Source organism: Nicotiana tabacum, chromosome 24, assembly GCF_000715075.1.
Source record: "Nicotiana tabacum cultivar K326 chromosome 24, ASM71507v2, whole genome shotgun sequence".
Classification (NCBI taxonomy): domain Eukaryota; kingdom Viridiplantae; phylum Streptophyta; class Magnoliopsida; order Solanales; family Solanaceae; genus Nicotiana; species Nicotiana tabacum.
The window spans coordinates 67,268,790-67,282,745 of record NC_134103.1 but is presented as its reverse complement, the minus strand read 5'-3'; the positions used below and the strand labels follow the sequence as shown (position 1 = coordinate 67,282,745).

General features: G+C 37.0%; 2 protein-coding genes across 2 annotated transcripts; both read right to left on the bottom strand.

Annotated features, from left to right (window-relative positions):
- Positions 1-9,190: 9,190 nt before the first annotated feature.
- Positions 9,191-10,310, bottom strand: LOC107775364 (glutathione S-transferase U10-like). The gene is made up of 2 exons (XM_016595091.2): positions 9,950-10,310; positions 9,191-9,676 (listed from the first exon to the last, which is right to left on the bottom strand). Exons 1-2 carry the CDS (start codon positions 10,265-10,267, stop codon positions 9,308-9,310), a joined length of 687 nt encoding a protein of 228 aa, XP_016450577.1. The 5' UTR covers positions 10,268-10,310; the 3' UTR covers positions 9,191-9,307.
- Positions 10,311-11,565: 1,255 nt separating this feature from the next.
- Positions 11,566-12,928, bottom strand: LOC107775362 (glutathione S-transferase U9). Its single transcript, XM_016595089.2, has 2 exons — positions 12,569-12,928; positions 11,566-12,121 (listed from the first exon to the last, which is right to left on the bottom strand). The coding sequence occupies exons 1-2, from the start codon at positions 12,884-12,886 to the stop codon at positions 11,759-11,761; spliced, it is 681 nt and encodes a 226-aa protein (XP_016450575.1). The 5' UTR covers positions 12,887-12,928; the 3' UTR covers positions 11,566-11,758.
- Between the last annotated feature and the right edge of the window lie 1,028 nt (positions 12,929-13,956).

The window sequence follows — 13,956 nt, the reverse complement described above, 5'->3', positions numbered from 1 at the left end:
GGTCACGACTTGTTCAGAAAATGGGCCGTGACAGGAGTCATTTGTATGAAGGAAAGAGAAAACGAGATTAGGTTTTGAGGGGATAAATGAGAATAAGTTAATGATCCATCCCTTAATTAGTGATTTCTTAATTAATGAATCTTTTAAAATATGTAGGCAATAAAAGGTATGGGATTTTAAAATATGCCACAATTGTAAATGATTTTGCTTTTTTTGGAATAAAGCAAAAGTAATACTATTTATATTAATAACTCTTTAAAAAAGATCTATCACGTAAAAAACTCAAAATTAAAAGTGTTGTCCATGGGGCAAGTGAAGAAATACTTGTTGAACCTGAAGTTCTACCCATAGAACAAGCAGAGACAAAAATTCAAGACCACTTTAGGGCTATTTGTGTACTTCACCCCCTTTACGGGGCCATTTCTATCAATCATGAGTAATATTGGCCCAATTATCAATGGAATTGGACTGAAGCCCAAAAGACAGAGGGTTCATCTCAACCGTCCAAGCATACCTCTCGGAGGCCGTCAGATCTAGGGCAATTTCTGAAGATCGGTGGATCCAGAATTTTGGGAAGATCGGTGCACTACTACAAAGAGGTGGATCTAGTATATAAATTTTACGAGTTTAACCTTTTATTTTTACTATTACACCCGGTACTTAATTAATACATAAAAAGTGACACCAGATATGCCCATCTTCTGTGGGCACTTAGTTCTTAAAAAAAGGAAAAAACAACAAGATTGACATAAGGTTTGAACTTATAATCTCACATATATAGATGCATCCAATAACCATCACATCATATGATAAGCTTAGATGCACACACGTATATTTAAGTATTTTTGAGAAAATATAACATTACTATACATGATCTAGGGAGGGGAGCATGGGTTAACGTGGCCCATGGACCCTCCTAGATACGCCCCTGGAAATGTTATGTTGGCAATCTAAGTGAGCATTTCTTTTTGGCATGTTTAACTGGATATATTTAGCTTGTTGTAGACTGCTAGGTGTTTCTCAGACTCACAGTGAGGCTAAAGCATCTATATTTCTCTTAGTAGGAGCTTTATTATTCTTGAGCTAATCATACTTTTAATATTTTCCCTTAATTGTGCCATTCTTCATTAAAGTCCGTACTTTATTTGCACCTTGCACTTAAAGCCCTAATGGATTTCAACACTTTTCGTCATTCTTTGCCTTTGATAACACCAGTTAGTCTAACATGAGTATGAGTTTTTTATATAAAATGTGCTTTTTAAAGGTTGTGATTGATTGATTGGCCATTTTCCTTTGTTCTCCCAATCCACATAGCTCCAGGGGAAGCTACACTTTGGATGATTGACTCCTCCTTGTGACCTTGTTAATAACTGAGTTCAGATCATCTCTCATAAGTCATAACTCCTTAGCTTTAATATTAGGTATTCTTTGGTGAGTCCTAACCTTTAATTTACCGGTGCACATAGAACCTTTCTCACCTTTCTTTAGTGATTCATTGGAAGATCTGTGCATCTAATCAAAGAAATGACTTGAAAGACCAATTGAGCAAGTGCAGTGGCAAAAATAGTACATGTTAAAATGGTTTTTGTTTACCCATAGGCCATAGCTGACGGTTAATTCTGCCATTAGAGCAGGAGAATCAGGCTAAAACATTTAAGATCTTGTTTTGTTGATCCTCAAAGTTTGATAATGTTCCCTTGTTCAAGAGTCCCCATGCTAGAAGTGACTAGCTCCATATTCCATAAGAACTGTGAACGCCACGGTTAGCTTTCTGGTGGCTTTCTTTGTTGAATGTATGGTCATAAAGTTGTGTATTGGTTACCCGGACGGCTTACGACCTCAGTTTATAACTGGCTTATTGTACAATTTATTTGAGCATGTAGAGCAATTTACTAACATCAGCAGTTGGTTGTTTTGTAGATCCCTCACTTGAGACCAGCTGAGTACAAGAGATCTAGATTATCTAGGAACCGGAGGACCGTGAATCGAGCCTATGGTGGTGTATTGTCTGGAGGAGCAGTGAGAGAGAGGTTTGTTCTCTCTTGATATATGTCGCCCATTCAATGATATTTGTTGTCCCGGGTTTCTCATCATGTTCCCGTGAGTCATACATGAGCGATGTTGGTTTTCAGGGTTATTCGATCTTTCTTGGTGGAAGAGCAGAAAATTGTGAAGAAGGTTTTGAAGATTCAAAGAGCCAAAGAAAAGGTGGCACTTAAAAATTGTGAGGTGTTTGGGAATTGTTTGCTTTAGTTGCTTATATTATGAATCAAAATGATTATTTTTACTGTTATTATCTCATTCTAGATAGGTCTAGTTTTTCACTTGTCATAATTCCTCTAAAATATAGGATTGCAATTTTACTGTGCTTGTTAAGAAATGTTAAGATCAAATTTAACATTTGTTATGACGTAGCAATATCGGGGAAAAACATTAAGCGCAATTGGTTGGAATCTACAAGCTGTGACTGTTTTGGCCGCTAAGATAGAATTATTAACCTCAAGTTGTTACTTACACTATGTTATGCCAAAGAGTTTCAAAAAAGTAAACCAAGTGAAATTTGTATAAATTTCAACCATTGGAAATATCTGGAAAAGCAGTATAGGAGATGAAAGAGAACATTGTTTCGGCTAACGAGTCCAAAGACGAGCTTTGGCTCTTTAAAAGGGTTTTTCTGGCAAGAATTTGAATTCTATGCTTCAAATTGTCATCGATATATTGAGTGAGGACTAAGTTACACACAATATATCGATGACACGGCACGCACTCGTGTTGGCCTCACTTTCTTGGAATTTATGGCTTTAGTTTTAACTAAGTTACAATCCAGTGACTGAGAGTACGTAACTCGAACTATCACGAGTTCATATTTCAGTAGTCGGGAACTCTCAGCATCTCGGACAAATTCGGGACAATTTTGTGCTCTCGTATATCACTTCCCCCCACCCAAAATTGTTATCAAATTTGAGTAATTATGCACGAACTTTCATTCGTTATTGTTTCATTAATGAAATAAATAGTATCGGTATTGTTGTTACCAAAAGCTGGGGAAAAAAGAAGAAAGCGAAAAAATTTCTATCCGTGTAAAAGCCACTTACTTCTTTCACACAAATTTAAGGATAAAACCGAGTTTTTAGCTACAATTATTTCTTATATAGATCTAACTTTGTCCTTTATATATAACCTTGAGATTTTTTTGTCCCTTAGCCCAAATGGAAACCTAAAAACTAAAGTTGGTTTTACAGTCACCTGCACAACCGGTGTAGTGAACCATATTCTACAAAACTAAGGAATCTGATTTGATAAAATTCACGGGAGCGTTGTTGGGATGGATTGGAGAACCTGGAGATGGGGAAAGTAATTTTCTTTTGTTTCTCCCTCTGTCCCTCGACTAATCTCTTTCAATCAAAAGTTAGAAAAGAAAATAATAGAAAGCAATTAGAGTTGCTGCTAAAGGAAAAGGGCTTGTTTATAAGCAATAAAAGGAAGAGGTGGATATAGCTCCAAAATGATTTCTGATTTTCTCATAATGCCTTCTTTTCTCTTATACACATGGCCCTTCGATCAATTGCTTACTAGTATTAAGACTTAATTATTGTATGGCTTTGTACTGTGCTGAGTCAGCAGTCAACACTATTATGTAGTAGTTAGTTTAGTTGTATATTTGTACAACATTTTATACAGTTGTCATACGTGTACATATATACACATTCTACACTAATGAAAAGCAGTAGAGTTTCATTTTACAAATCACTCGTTACCTTTTCTCTCTCTCTACTCTCTCAGAATATTTGAAAACCTCCATTGGAGCTTCTCTCTTAGCTTGATTTCTCCATTACTGTGTTAATCTCGATATGATATCAGAGCCCGGTTGAACACATTTGCTCGAAGTTTACCCGAATTCCTTTTTCAGTATCTCAAAATCTCTTTTCCTCTGTCGTATGCAAAGGTTTCAGATTCGTCACTTCGATCTAAAATTTTTCATGCGGATTGAAGAATTTTCAGTGAAATTGATCTATCTACTCACAAACTCGGTTGATATATTCGTCAATTTCATCGATTAGAGCTTTTCAAATGGCTATCGATCAAAGCGAAGAAACGACCCAAGTATGAGCAGAAATGACCATCCAGTTATCGATGTGAGCAGTCCTTTGTACATTCACCTTTCGGATAGTCCTAGAGTAATGCTAGTGCCGGTTCCATTTGATGGAATTGGGTATAGGTCTTGGATAAGGAGTGTATTACGAGCCCTATCAGTCAAAAATAGTTCATAAATGGGGAATTTAGGAAACCTAGCCCTAATTCACCTCAATTTCGTCAATGGGAGAGATGCGATGATATGGTGATCTCCTGGATTCATAATTCCCTCGCGAAAGAGATTTCTGATAGTGTCGAGTATGTAAATGACTCAGACGAGCTATGGAGGGAGCTGGAAGATCGATATGATCAAACAAATGGGGCCAAGCTATATCAAATCCAAAAGGAGATCAACGACCTTGTTCAGGGCTCATTAAACATCACTGCCTACTACACACGAATGAAGAGACCGTGGGAAGAATTAAACATCCTGAGTGCTAAGACTCAATGCAGTTGTGTTTGTACGTGTGGGTCAAAGGAAACGATGCATAAAGCAGAATAGGATCGACGACTCATTCAATTCTTGATAGGCTTAAATGAGGTCTATACACAAGTGCGAGGAAGTATTTTGATGATGAAACCTCTGCCATCTATGGCGCAAGCCTTCTCCCTCCTAATACAAGAAGAGAAACAAAGGAAATTCAGGCCGAATAATCAATTAAACCTTGAGTCTGCTTCACTACATATGAATGCCACATCTACACAACATCAAAATCTATTCAGAGCTAGGAACTTCAAAACACACTACACTGCAAACAACAGGGGTTGCCCATTCTGTTACTATTGCAAGAGACCAGGTCACACAAAGGAGAAATATTACAAGTTACATGGGTATCCCCAAGGAAACTCGTACAACAATCAAAGCTACAATCACATCAGTGCTCAACAGTTCAATCAGGGTAAGAACCCAAGTCAGACTCAGGGTCACAAGTTCAATAGAGGAAAAGGAGTTGTGGCAAATGTACATAGAGTTCCAGCTGATTGACTTCATGAGAAGGAAGATGATTCAGTTCCACATGATGAGAATCAAAGTGTCAACCTAACAAGGGAGAATTATGGGCAGATAATGAATCTGCTGCAGCACTTTCAGACAGGCAACGCAGGAGGTTCCTCGAGCAATGCCAACATCACTAATGCTGCTGTCAACTTCGTAGGTATTGTGGTCTGCACCTCTTCTATTGATTTTGACAAACCATCATGCAAATGTTTTGAATCAAAGTCTGACCTTTGGATCATAGACTAACTCATGAGCATCTAACCATATTACCTTTAATAAAATAACACTTAGCAATATCACCACACTACCATATCCTTTATTAATCAGCTTACCAAATGGATATAGGGTGAAAGTGCTTGAATTTGGAGATGTGATAATCAGTCCTGAAATCATCCTACACAAAGTCCTCTATGTTCCTTCTTTCAAATACAATCTGATCTATGTCTATTCTCTTGCAATGTATCTTAGATGTATTGTACTCTTTACTGATGCATTGTATCTATTACAGGCCCCTTCAGTGAAGAGGCCTCAGGTGATTTGTAGTAGCAGGGATGGACTATACTACCTATGTTCCAGGTGTCAAAAGGGTAAAAGTACCTTCTCAAATACTGATGTATCAGTTTCTTGTTGCAACTGTTTTTCTTCTAGTAGTGTAAATAGTGAATGCTTTAGAAGTTTCACTCATTCATATCATCATTCACCAAATGTAAATACATCCACGCACAATAATAAGAATGAGTTCTCAGCGGTGTTTGATAAGTATGATGTGAACCTTTTGTGACACAATAGGCTTGGTCATGTTCCCTTTGTCAAAATGAGAGGAATATTCTCTATACCTATACATTTCTTGCCCAAACAATCTTTCATTTGTTCAATTTGCCCTATGGCTAGACAAACCAGACTTCCATTTCCACAAAGAACTAATACCTCTACCCAAATTTTTGAACTGCTGCACATTAACATATGGGGTCCCTACCATGTCACTACTCATGATAACTACAAGTACTTTCTCACACTAGTGGATGACTTCAGTAGATCCACTTGGACACAGTTACTAAGCAGTAAGAGCAATGCTCTACAAACCCTCAAAGCCTTTATAATCATGATTGAAAATCAATTTAACACTTCTGTTAAAACCATCATATCTGACAATGGACTGGAGTTTACCAGTCGTGAAGCTACTACATTCTTTCAATCCAACGGCATCATTCATCAGAAAACTTGTCCCTACATACCACAACAAAAAGGGGTAGTGGAGAGAAAACACAAATATCTCCTAAAAACTGCTAGGGCACTTATGTTTCAATCCAAATTACCGACTAGATATTGGGGAGAATGCATTTTAGAAGCCACCTACCTAATTAACAGGTTACCTACTACCTACCTAAACAACAAATGTCCTTTTGAGCTTTTGTATCATAAGAAATCAAATTATTCTCACTTGAGGAATTTTGGTTGTCTTTACTATCCTACTATACCCTAGGTACACAAGGATAAGTTTGAACCCAGAACAACTCTTCATGTCTTTATAGGATATCCTTTTGGGACAAAGGGTTACAAAGTACTAAGCCTAGCCACTAGGAAGATACACATCTCTAGAGATGTCATGTTTCATGAAAATATCTTTCCTTTTGCTATAACTTCTAAGAATATTTTCCCATACAGTGTCTTCAAATCAGTCACATTTCCTACTTGCAGTGAAAGTGAAAGTCCACTTCTTGATGTCCAAGGTGCTGCAGACATCACATCTCCAAGTGTGCACCAACACCCTGAATTCTCTCATGTTAGTGACACTTCAACACAACCTAATACCTCATCCCCTTATGGTTCTGTACCTTCATCTCCATATGAGGCTGCTAGCCATAATTCACCCACATCTACTAAATCAGAAACAACTATAATCAGGAAGTCCAATAGAACACACAAAACTCCTACCTACCTCAAAGACTATATATGCACCCTTCCTAATAGAACTCAACCAACTACCTCTCAATGCTCACCTTCCTTAAATGCATTCTTCTCCAATCATAATCATATTATCCCTGATGCTCTATGTTCTGAAAGTCAGCACTTAGTGACAAATATTTGTCATGATAGCGAGACATCCTCATACGGAGAGGCAACACTTAATCCTGCATGGCAGGCAGCCATGACACAAGAGTTTGAAGCTCTTCATGGCAATTATACTTGGGATTTAGTTCCCTTACCATCTGGAAAACATGCAATAGGCTGCACGTGGGTTTACAAAGTTAAGCATAAGGCATATGGCAACATTGAAAGATTTAAGGCTAGACGAGTGGTAAAAGGTTATACTTAACAAGTAGGGATTGATTATACAGAGACATTTTTCCCTGTTGTCAAGATGATAACAGTTAGAACCTTGATTACTATTGCTGTGAAAAAAGGCTGGGACATATTCCAACTTGATGTAATTCCTTCATGGTGACTTGTATGAAGAGGTATATATGGAGGTCTCACCAAGTCTTCTGATTGATCAGTCTAGCTCACATAAGATGGTTTGCAAGCTAAATAAGTCCTTGTGTGGACTGAAACAAGACAACAGGTAGTGGTATGCCAAGCTAATTGAAGCCCTATCATCAATGAGGTATAAACATTCTGAGAATGACTTTTCATTGATCTCCAAAAAGACCTCATCTTCCACTATTTTTGTTGTTGTGTATGTTGATGATGTTATCATAACCAACTTGAAGGCCTTTCTTGATAAACAGTTCAGAATCAAAGACCTAGGGAGACTTCACCTATGTTACTCGGACTCTCCAAAAGTGATCCCGTACCCATGTCGGATCCTCCAAAAATACACTAAATTTGGAGGATCCGACACGCACCCAACAATATTTTTGAAGAGTCCGAGTAACATAGGACTTCACTACTTCTTAAGCTTAGAAGTTCTTTACAAACCTGATGGGGTTATCATCTCTCAAAGGAAGTTTGCCTTAGACCTGTTAAAGGAGTATGACTACTTTGCCTACAACAACTTATCTTCTCCCCTTGATCCTGCCATGAAATTAAAAGCCAATGAAGGCACTCTTCTACCAGATCCCATATATTACAGGAAACTAGTGGGCAAGCTGAATTTCTTAACCAACACCAAACTTGATATAGCATACAATGTGCAACTCCTCAGTCAATTCATGCAAGCACCTATAGACACACACTTGACTGCAACTTTCCATCTTCTTCGATATCTCATAAAGGATCCCACACTAGGGATATTCTTCTCCAATAGTACTGATTGCTCCATTTCTGCATATTGTGACTCTAACTGGGCAGCATGCCCCGATTCCAGGAGATCTATTACTGGTTATCTTGTTCTAGTGGGATATAGTCCTATTAGCTGGAAGTCCAAGAAATAAGAAACCATTTCCCTATCCTCCGCTGAAGCTAAATACAGGTCTCTTAGGAAAGTTGTTGGGGAAGTAGTGTGGCTAAACAGGTTATTTGAAGAGCTTACTATCCCACAGTCCAGTCCTATTACTGTCTTCTATGACAGCCAATCTGCCACCCATATTGCTCACAACCCTGTGTTCCATTGAAAATATTTTTCTGAAAAATGAGAGATTTTATCACTTATTTTTCCTTGATTGGTTGGCGAGTAGAAAACTTTTTCCGAAAAATATTTTCTAGTGTTTGGATAGAGAGTAAAAAATATATTTTAGGAAAATAATTTTTTTATGCTACTCTCCTCACCCCCATTCTCCCAAGTTCCCGTGTTTCCTGTGCTCTCCCCTCCCCTCTCCCCCAAATACCCAATATTTTCAGGACTTTATTTTCTTCAAGAATTAAATTATTCTTTTAAAAATTCACGCAAACCCAAATGGATGGTGGGGTAGGGGTGGGGGTGGGGATGGGTTGGTGAGGGTTGGTAGGGATGGAAAATAGGAAAGGGAAGGTTGAAAAAGAGTTTTAGAAAATGTTTTCCCTTCTCTTGATAGGGAAAATATTTCATGACGAAAATAATTTCTAAAATATTTAAACCAACAAAACATATGGGAAAACTAAAAACATTTTTCTTTCGTACGAAACAGACCCATAAAGTGATTTTCGCCAAAACGTAAGTAGCCTTTCGAATTCAGATGGCCAAAAAAGCCTTATTACAAAACAGAAATAATTCAGCACAAAGCGTGGGTGCAGAGAGACATCAAAGGACAGAAAACATCAATTTCTTGGAGTTTTTAAGCCCCCTTGTTTGAGAAAATGAAGAAATGAAAGCACCTTGTCATGAGGTGGAGCATATTCTTTAACTATAGGCAGCTCAATTAGACTAGTCACCCATGAGCATAACAAAGGTGTCTTGTCTGGATCCAATATCTTCACACCAAACACTTGCTCTTGTACTTTGTATCCCCCTAGTGTAACAACAATCATGATATCTAGCAACCCCATATTCCTTCCTTCTATATTAGTGTCGATACCCAGTGAGGAATTCTTGATTCCATCTTCCAGCACGTTCAGTTTCTCTAGAAATTCCTCTAATGCCTTGTCTTGTCCTTCATCTTTCAAGACCTTGAGCATGCACTCTGTTACCTGTGTATATAATTAGAATTAAATTAGTAGGTGCAAAATTTCAACAACTTCTCTATGGTCCGTGAATTGATAGGATGAAGCATTCAAAGATAAAGCGAATATGCAGTTGATGGGTTGGGGTATAGTAGGTTCAGATGCCTAGATACTATATTTTAGAATCTCTTTAGCTAATTTCTATTCTATTTATAACGTAATTAGTAAAGGTAAATCTACTTAATGTATTTTTCCTTGTCTAATCATATCAACTACTTCTGCATCAGCTCTTTCGATTACCTGTTGGATGTAAGAAGCCCAGAATCGGACTCTGGATCTTTCATAAGGATCTTCTGGAAATAGTCGAGGTTCATTGTTCCATGTCTCATCAATGTATTCAAGAATGACAAAGGACTCCGATACTGGCTTTCCATTATGGACTAGTACAGGCACTTTCTTATGAATGGGATTGTATTTGAGCAGCAATGGACTTTTGTTGCTTAAATCTTCTTCTACATACTCAAAAGTTATGCCTTTGACTTTGAGAGCCAGTTGTACTCTATTCACATAGGGGCTAATCCACATTCCATGTAGAGTGACCTTATTTTCCTCTCCCATTTTGGTCTCTCAGATTGTTTGAGAGAATTTAGATGTTTAAGTTTGTTATATACCATAAATTTCCTCAACATTTTCTCGAACCTTCGATTAAGTCATCCAAGACCAGGCAAATTGTTTTTTGTTTCACAGTAAGCCGGGACCAGAACTCTCTATAGTCAAATTTGACTAGAATATTTTAAAAGAATTGACGTATGTGATAGGAGTAATATAATATGTTCTCTGCATTTTGACCTGCCAGCCGATAATGATTTATGATGATAGCAATGACCTTAGCTGCCCATTTCTTGGGGCCAAATTGCCAAAGTGGTGTGGAAGAAAGAAATAGTCTTTTCCCTTTTGTTTTCTGGGGATGTGGAGATGGAGCTAGTTGACGGCAAAGTTACAATGTTTGAATTGGATTTTTCTTTCCGAAGAAAATTACATTGTAGTTTTAGGTAAGAAAAAAATTCTTAAGTATACATTCAAATTGTTGAATTCCATCGACGCATGAGAAACTTTTAGTGTAATGATAAATGTGGGTCAAAAATTACTTTAGGTTGTTGGTTTGAATCTCAAGTCACCCTCCATCATTTTCTGAATCTCCTGTTTAGTGGCGATGTACAAAGTCATGACCAAAATTTTAACCATGGTTATTACTTAATACTAAAATAAATCTGCACCCCCGCATTTAAAAAAAAAAGAAAAAGAAAAAAAAAAGGTAGTCTGATGCAGTAAGCTCTTGCTATGCGTGGGGTACAGAGAAGGGTCGGACCACAAGGATTTATTGTACGCAGTCTTACCCTACATTTCTACAATGTGCACAACCCCTCCCCCCCTCCAAACCCCCATGTTGCTTGGAAAATAAAGAGAATTAATGTGATCGGGGGAATAACAAAATCGAGCCTCCCAAAGAGGCAGTGATATCCGCACTTCAGACAATCAAACATAGCCCGCTCGTTGTTGGAAATTTTATTTGTTATGTGTCATTTTGAAGTCTTTATTTTCGGTTGAAGACAATTAGACAAACTAGAGCCTGAGAGAACAAAAAGCGCTTGATTGTTGGAGAATAAGAAGAATGATACTAGTGTGACCTTGTTATTTAGTTGCATATATTTCAAATATGGAGCAGATGTTTAATTTGCATTGATATGGTACCTAATGGATAACTTGGGAGTTCCAATAGAATCTTTTTTATTCAAGTGGAGTATTAGTTTGAGTAAGTAATATAAAGTTAAAAATTAAGCTAATTATAAGAAAAAATAATTTTGGCGCATAAATTAAATGAGGAAAGTCATTTGATAGAAATATCAGAACATTACTTGCTCATGAATAACATTTTTTCTGGATGATAACTTTCTGTTGTATAAACACACACTCAAAATATAAGTAGCCTTTGGAATCCAAATGGCCATAAGCCTTATTATATTATACAATACAGAGGAGAAGACATTGAGTACAATTAATGAGTGGAGTAGACAAAAGAGACAGAGATGGACATAAACACAAAAAAGGTCAATTGGCCGGAGCTTTGAAGACGATGTCTTTGAGAAAATGAAGAAATGAAAGCACCTTGTCATAAGGGGGAGTGATTTCCTTAACTATAGGCAGCTCAATTAAACTAGTCAACCATGAGTATAAGAGGGGTGTCTTCTCTGCATCCAATATCTTCACACCAAACACTAGCTCTTGTGCTTTGTATGCCCCTAGTGTAATAATGATCATGATATCTAGCAACCCCATATTCCTTCCTTCTATATTAGTGGTTATCTCCAGGGAGGAATTCTTAATTCCATTTTCGAGTACGCTCAATTTCTCATAAAATTCCTCTAATGCTTTTTCTTCCCCTTTGAAGACCTTGAGCATGCATTCAGTCACCTGCGCATAAGAGTTGTCAATGTCAATAAAAATCAATTGAATCAATATTTTTTTGAAGTAAAATCATAAGTTTCAATGTGTATATATATATATATACCAAAAAATTAGGATAAGTTTTTAATTTTATGGAAGAGATTAAAAAATATTACAAGGGGTTCCCATAATATATCTGAATTAAGTACAAAATATTATTCAACCAAGTTTTTGTGTTGATATAGGGGGTTTAAGTGTTAGATTTCAAAATATAGGGTGTGTATCTGCAGTTAAGTCATATTAGAGAAGTATTTAGTGTAATTTGTCCTTTTTTTACCTCAACCCCGTTCCCTTTATCTTGACTTGGGATAGACAAAACTCGTACACATAGTAAACACATCATGATTCATGGCATCCATGAATGAAAAATCTTGAACCATGTGAAAATGGGTAGAAAGAAGTGATAAGAATTACCTGTTGGATGTAAGAAGCCCAGAATCGAACTCTGGATCTTTCATAAGGATCTTTTGGAAAAAGTCGAGGTTCATTGTTCCATGTCTCATCAATGTATTCAAGAATGACAAAAGACTCCGATACTGACTTTCCATTATGGACAAGTACAGGCACTTTCTTATGAATGGGATTGTATTTGAGCAGCAATGGACTTTTGTTGCTTAAATCTTCTTCTATATACTCAAAAGGTATGCCTTTGACTTTGAGAGCCAGTTCTACTCTCTTTACATAGGGGCTAGCCCACATTCCATGTAGAGTGACATTATTTTCCTCTCCCATTTTGGATCTTTGAGATTGTTTGAGAATGGGGATGCTTATGTTTAAAGTCGTCGTATATAAAATTAGTTATCGAATAGGAAGCAAATGGGCAATTCCGTACAACTTTTTGGCTTACCACTTGGCCACAATTGTCTAAAGTACGTCAAGATTTGACTCAGTATAATTTAAAAGAGCCGACATAGTATGTGATAATATTTTTGAATTGTTAGCCGATGACAAGCGCAATGACCTCAGCAGCCTATTTCTTTGTGCCCAAGTTTGGTAAACAAATGAAGGATAGGTGAAATCGTGAAGAAGGAAATAAACTTTTTTTTCTTCCTGGGGTATGGCGTGGAGATGGAGTTAGTTGAAATCCAAATACATAACTTATTTAAAGAGAAGTTAAATTTTATTCAAAGGGAAGAACATTATTTTCACTTCTTAATTCTTAAAAAGAGATCTATATAGAATAAAGAGTTCAATAAGTCTATCTAATGTTAAATTATTAGAGCCTTCAAGGTGAAATAATTTCGGTTAAGCTAATTGATCAGAAAACACAAAATCATATCGACTTGGTGTATGACAGAATTCCAAAAATAGCTCGCTTATAGCCAAGAAATTTGTTTTGTCATGTTTCCAAATAGCTTATGTGAGTTTAAAGTGTAGCAATTTCAAATCCGAGTAAAGGCCGAGGGTGGGTTGTTAGCTAGGGTAAACGAGCTAATGTATGTGTTGTATGGGTCAAAATTTCCCTAGAATATTTAAAATAAGATAACGCTAAAGAAAGAATTCTCGAGCCGTCGTTAGTCGAGGTAGACCAGGAAGTAGCGAGACTCATAGTCAAAGAGTCGACGAGAGCCGTGGTCGAGATGTCAATAATGGTCGAGATGTCAATAATGGTCGAGGTCGAGTACGGTTGATGAAGTTGTAACGGCTAATTTTCAAAATAGGATATTTTATTAGGAAAATATCTCATATAAATAGAAAAGGAGACACCGATATGAGGCATGTGATACTCATTTGTAAGAACCGACTTTGACAAAAGATTCCCTCTCTCTCTCTTACTAAGATACACACATTACATTTTCATC

Excerpts from the sequence above, each read along its gene's own strand:
- LOC107775364 (XM_016595091.2), bottom strand. The coding sequence starts at position 10,267 with ATGGGAGAGGAAAATAAGGTCACTCTACATGGAATGTGGATTAGCCCC. Across the intron at positions 9,677-9,949 it reads GGGCTTCTTACATCCAACAG|GTAACAGAGTGCATGCTCAA; the intron begins GTAATCGAAAGA and ends TTATATACACAG.
- LOC107775362 (XM_016595089.2), bottom strand. The coding sequence starts at position 12,886 with ATGGGAGAGGAAAATAATGTCACTCTACATGGAATGTGGGCTAGCCCC. Across the intron at positions 12,122-12,568 it reads GGGCTTCTTACATCCAACAG|GTGACTGAATGCATGCTCAA; the intron begins GTAATTCTTATC and ends TCTTATGCGCAG.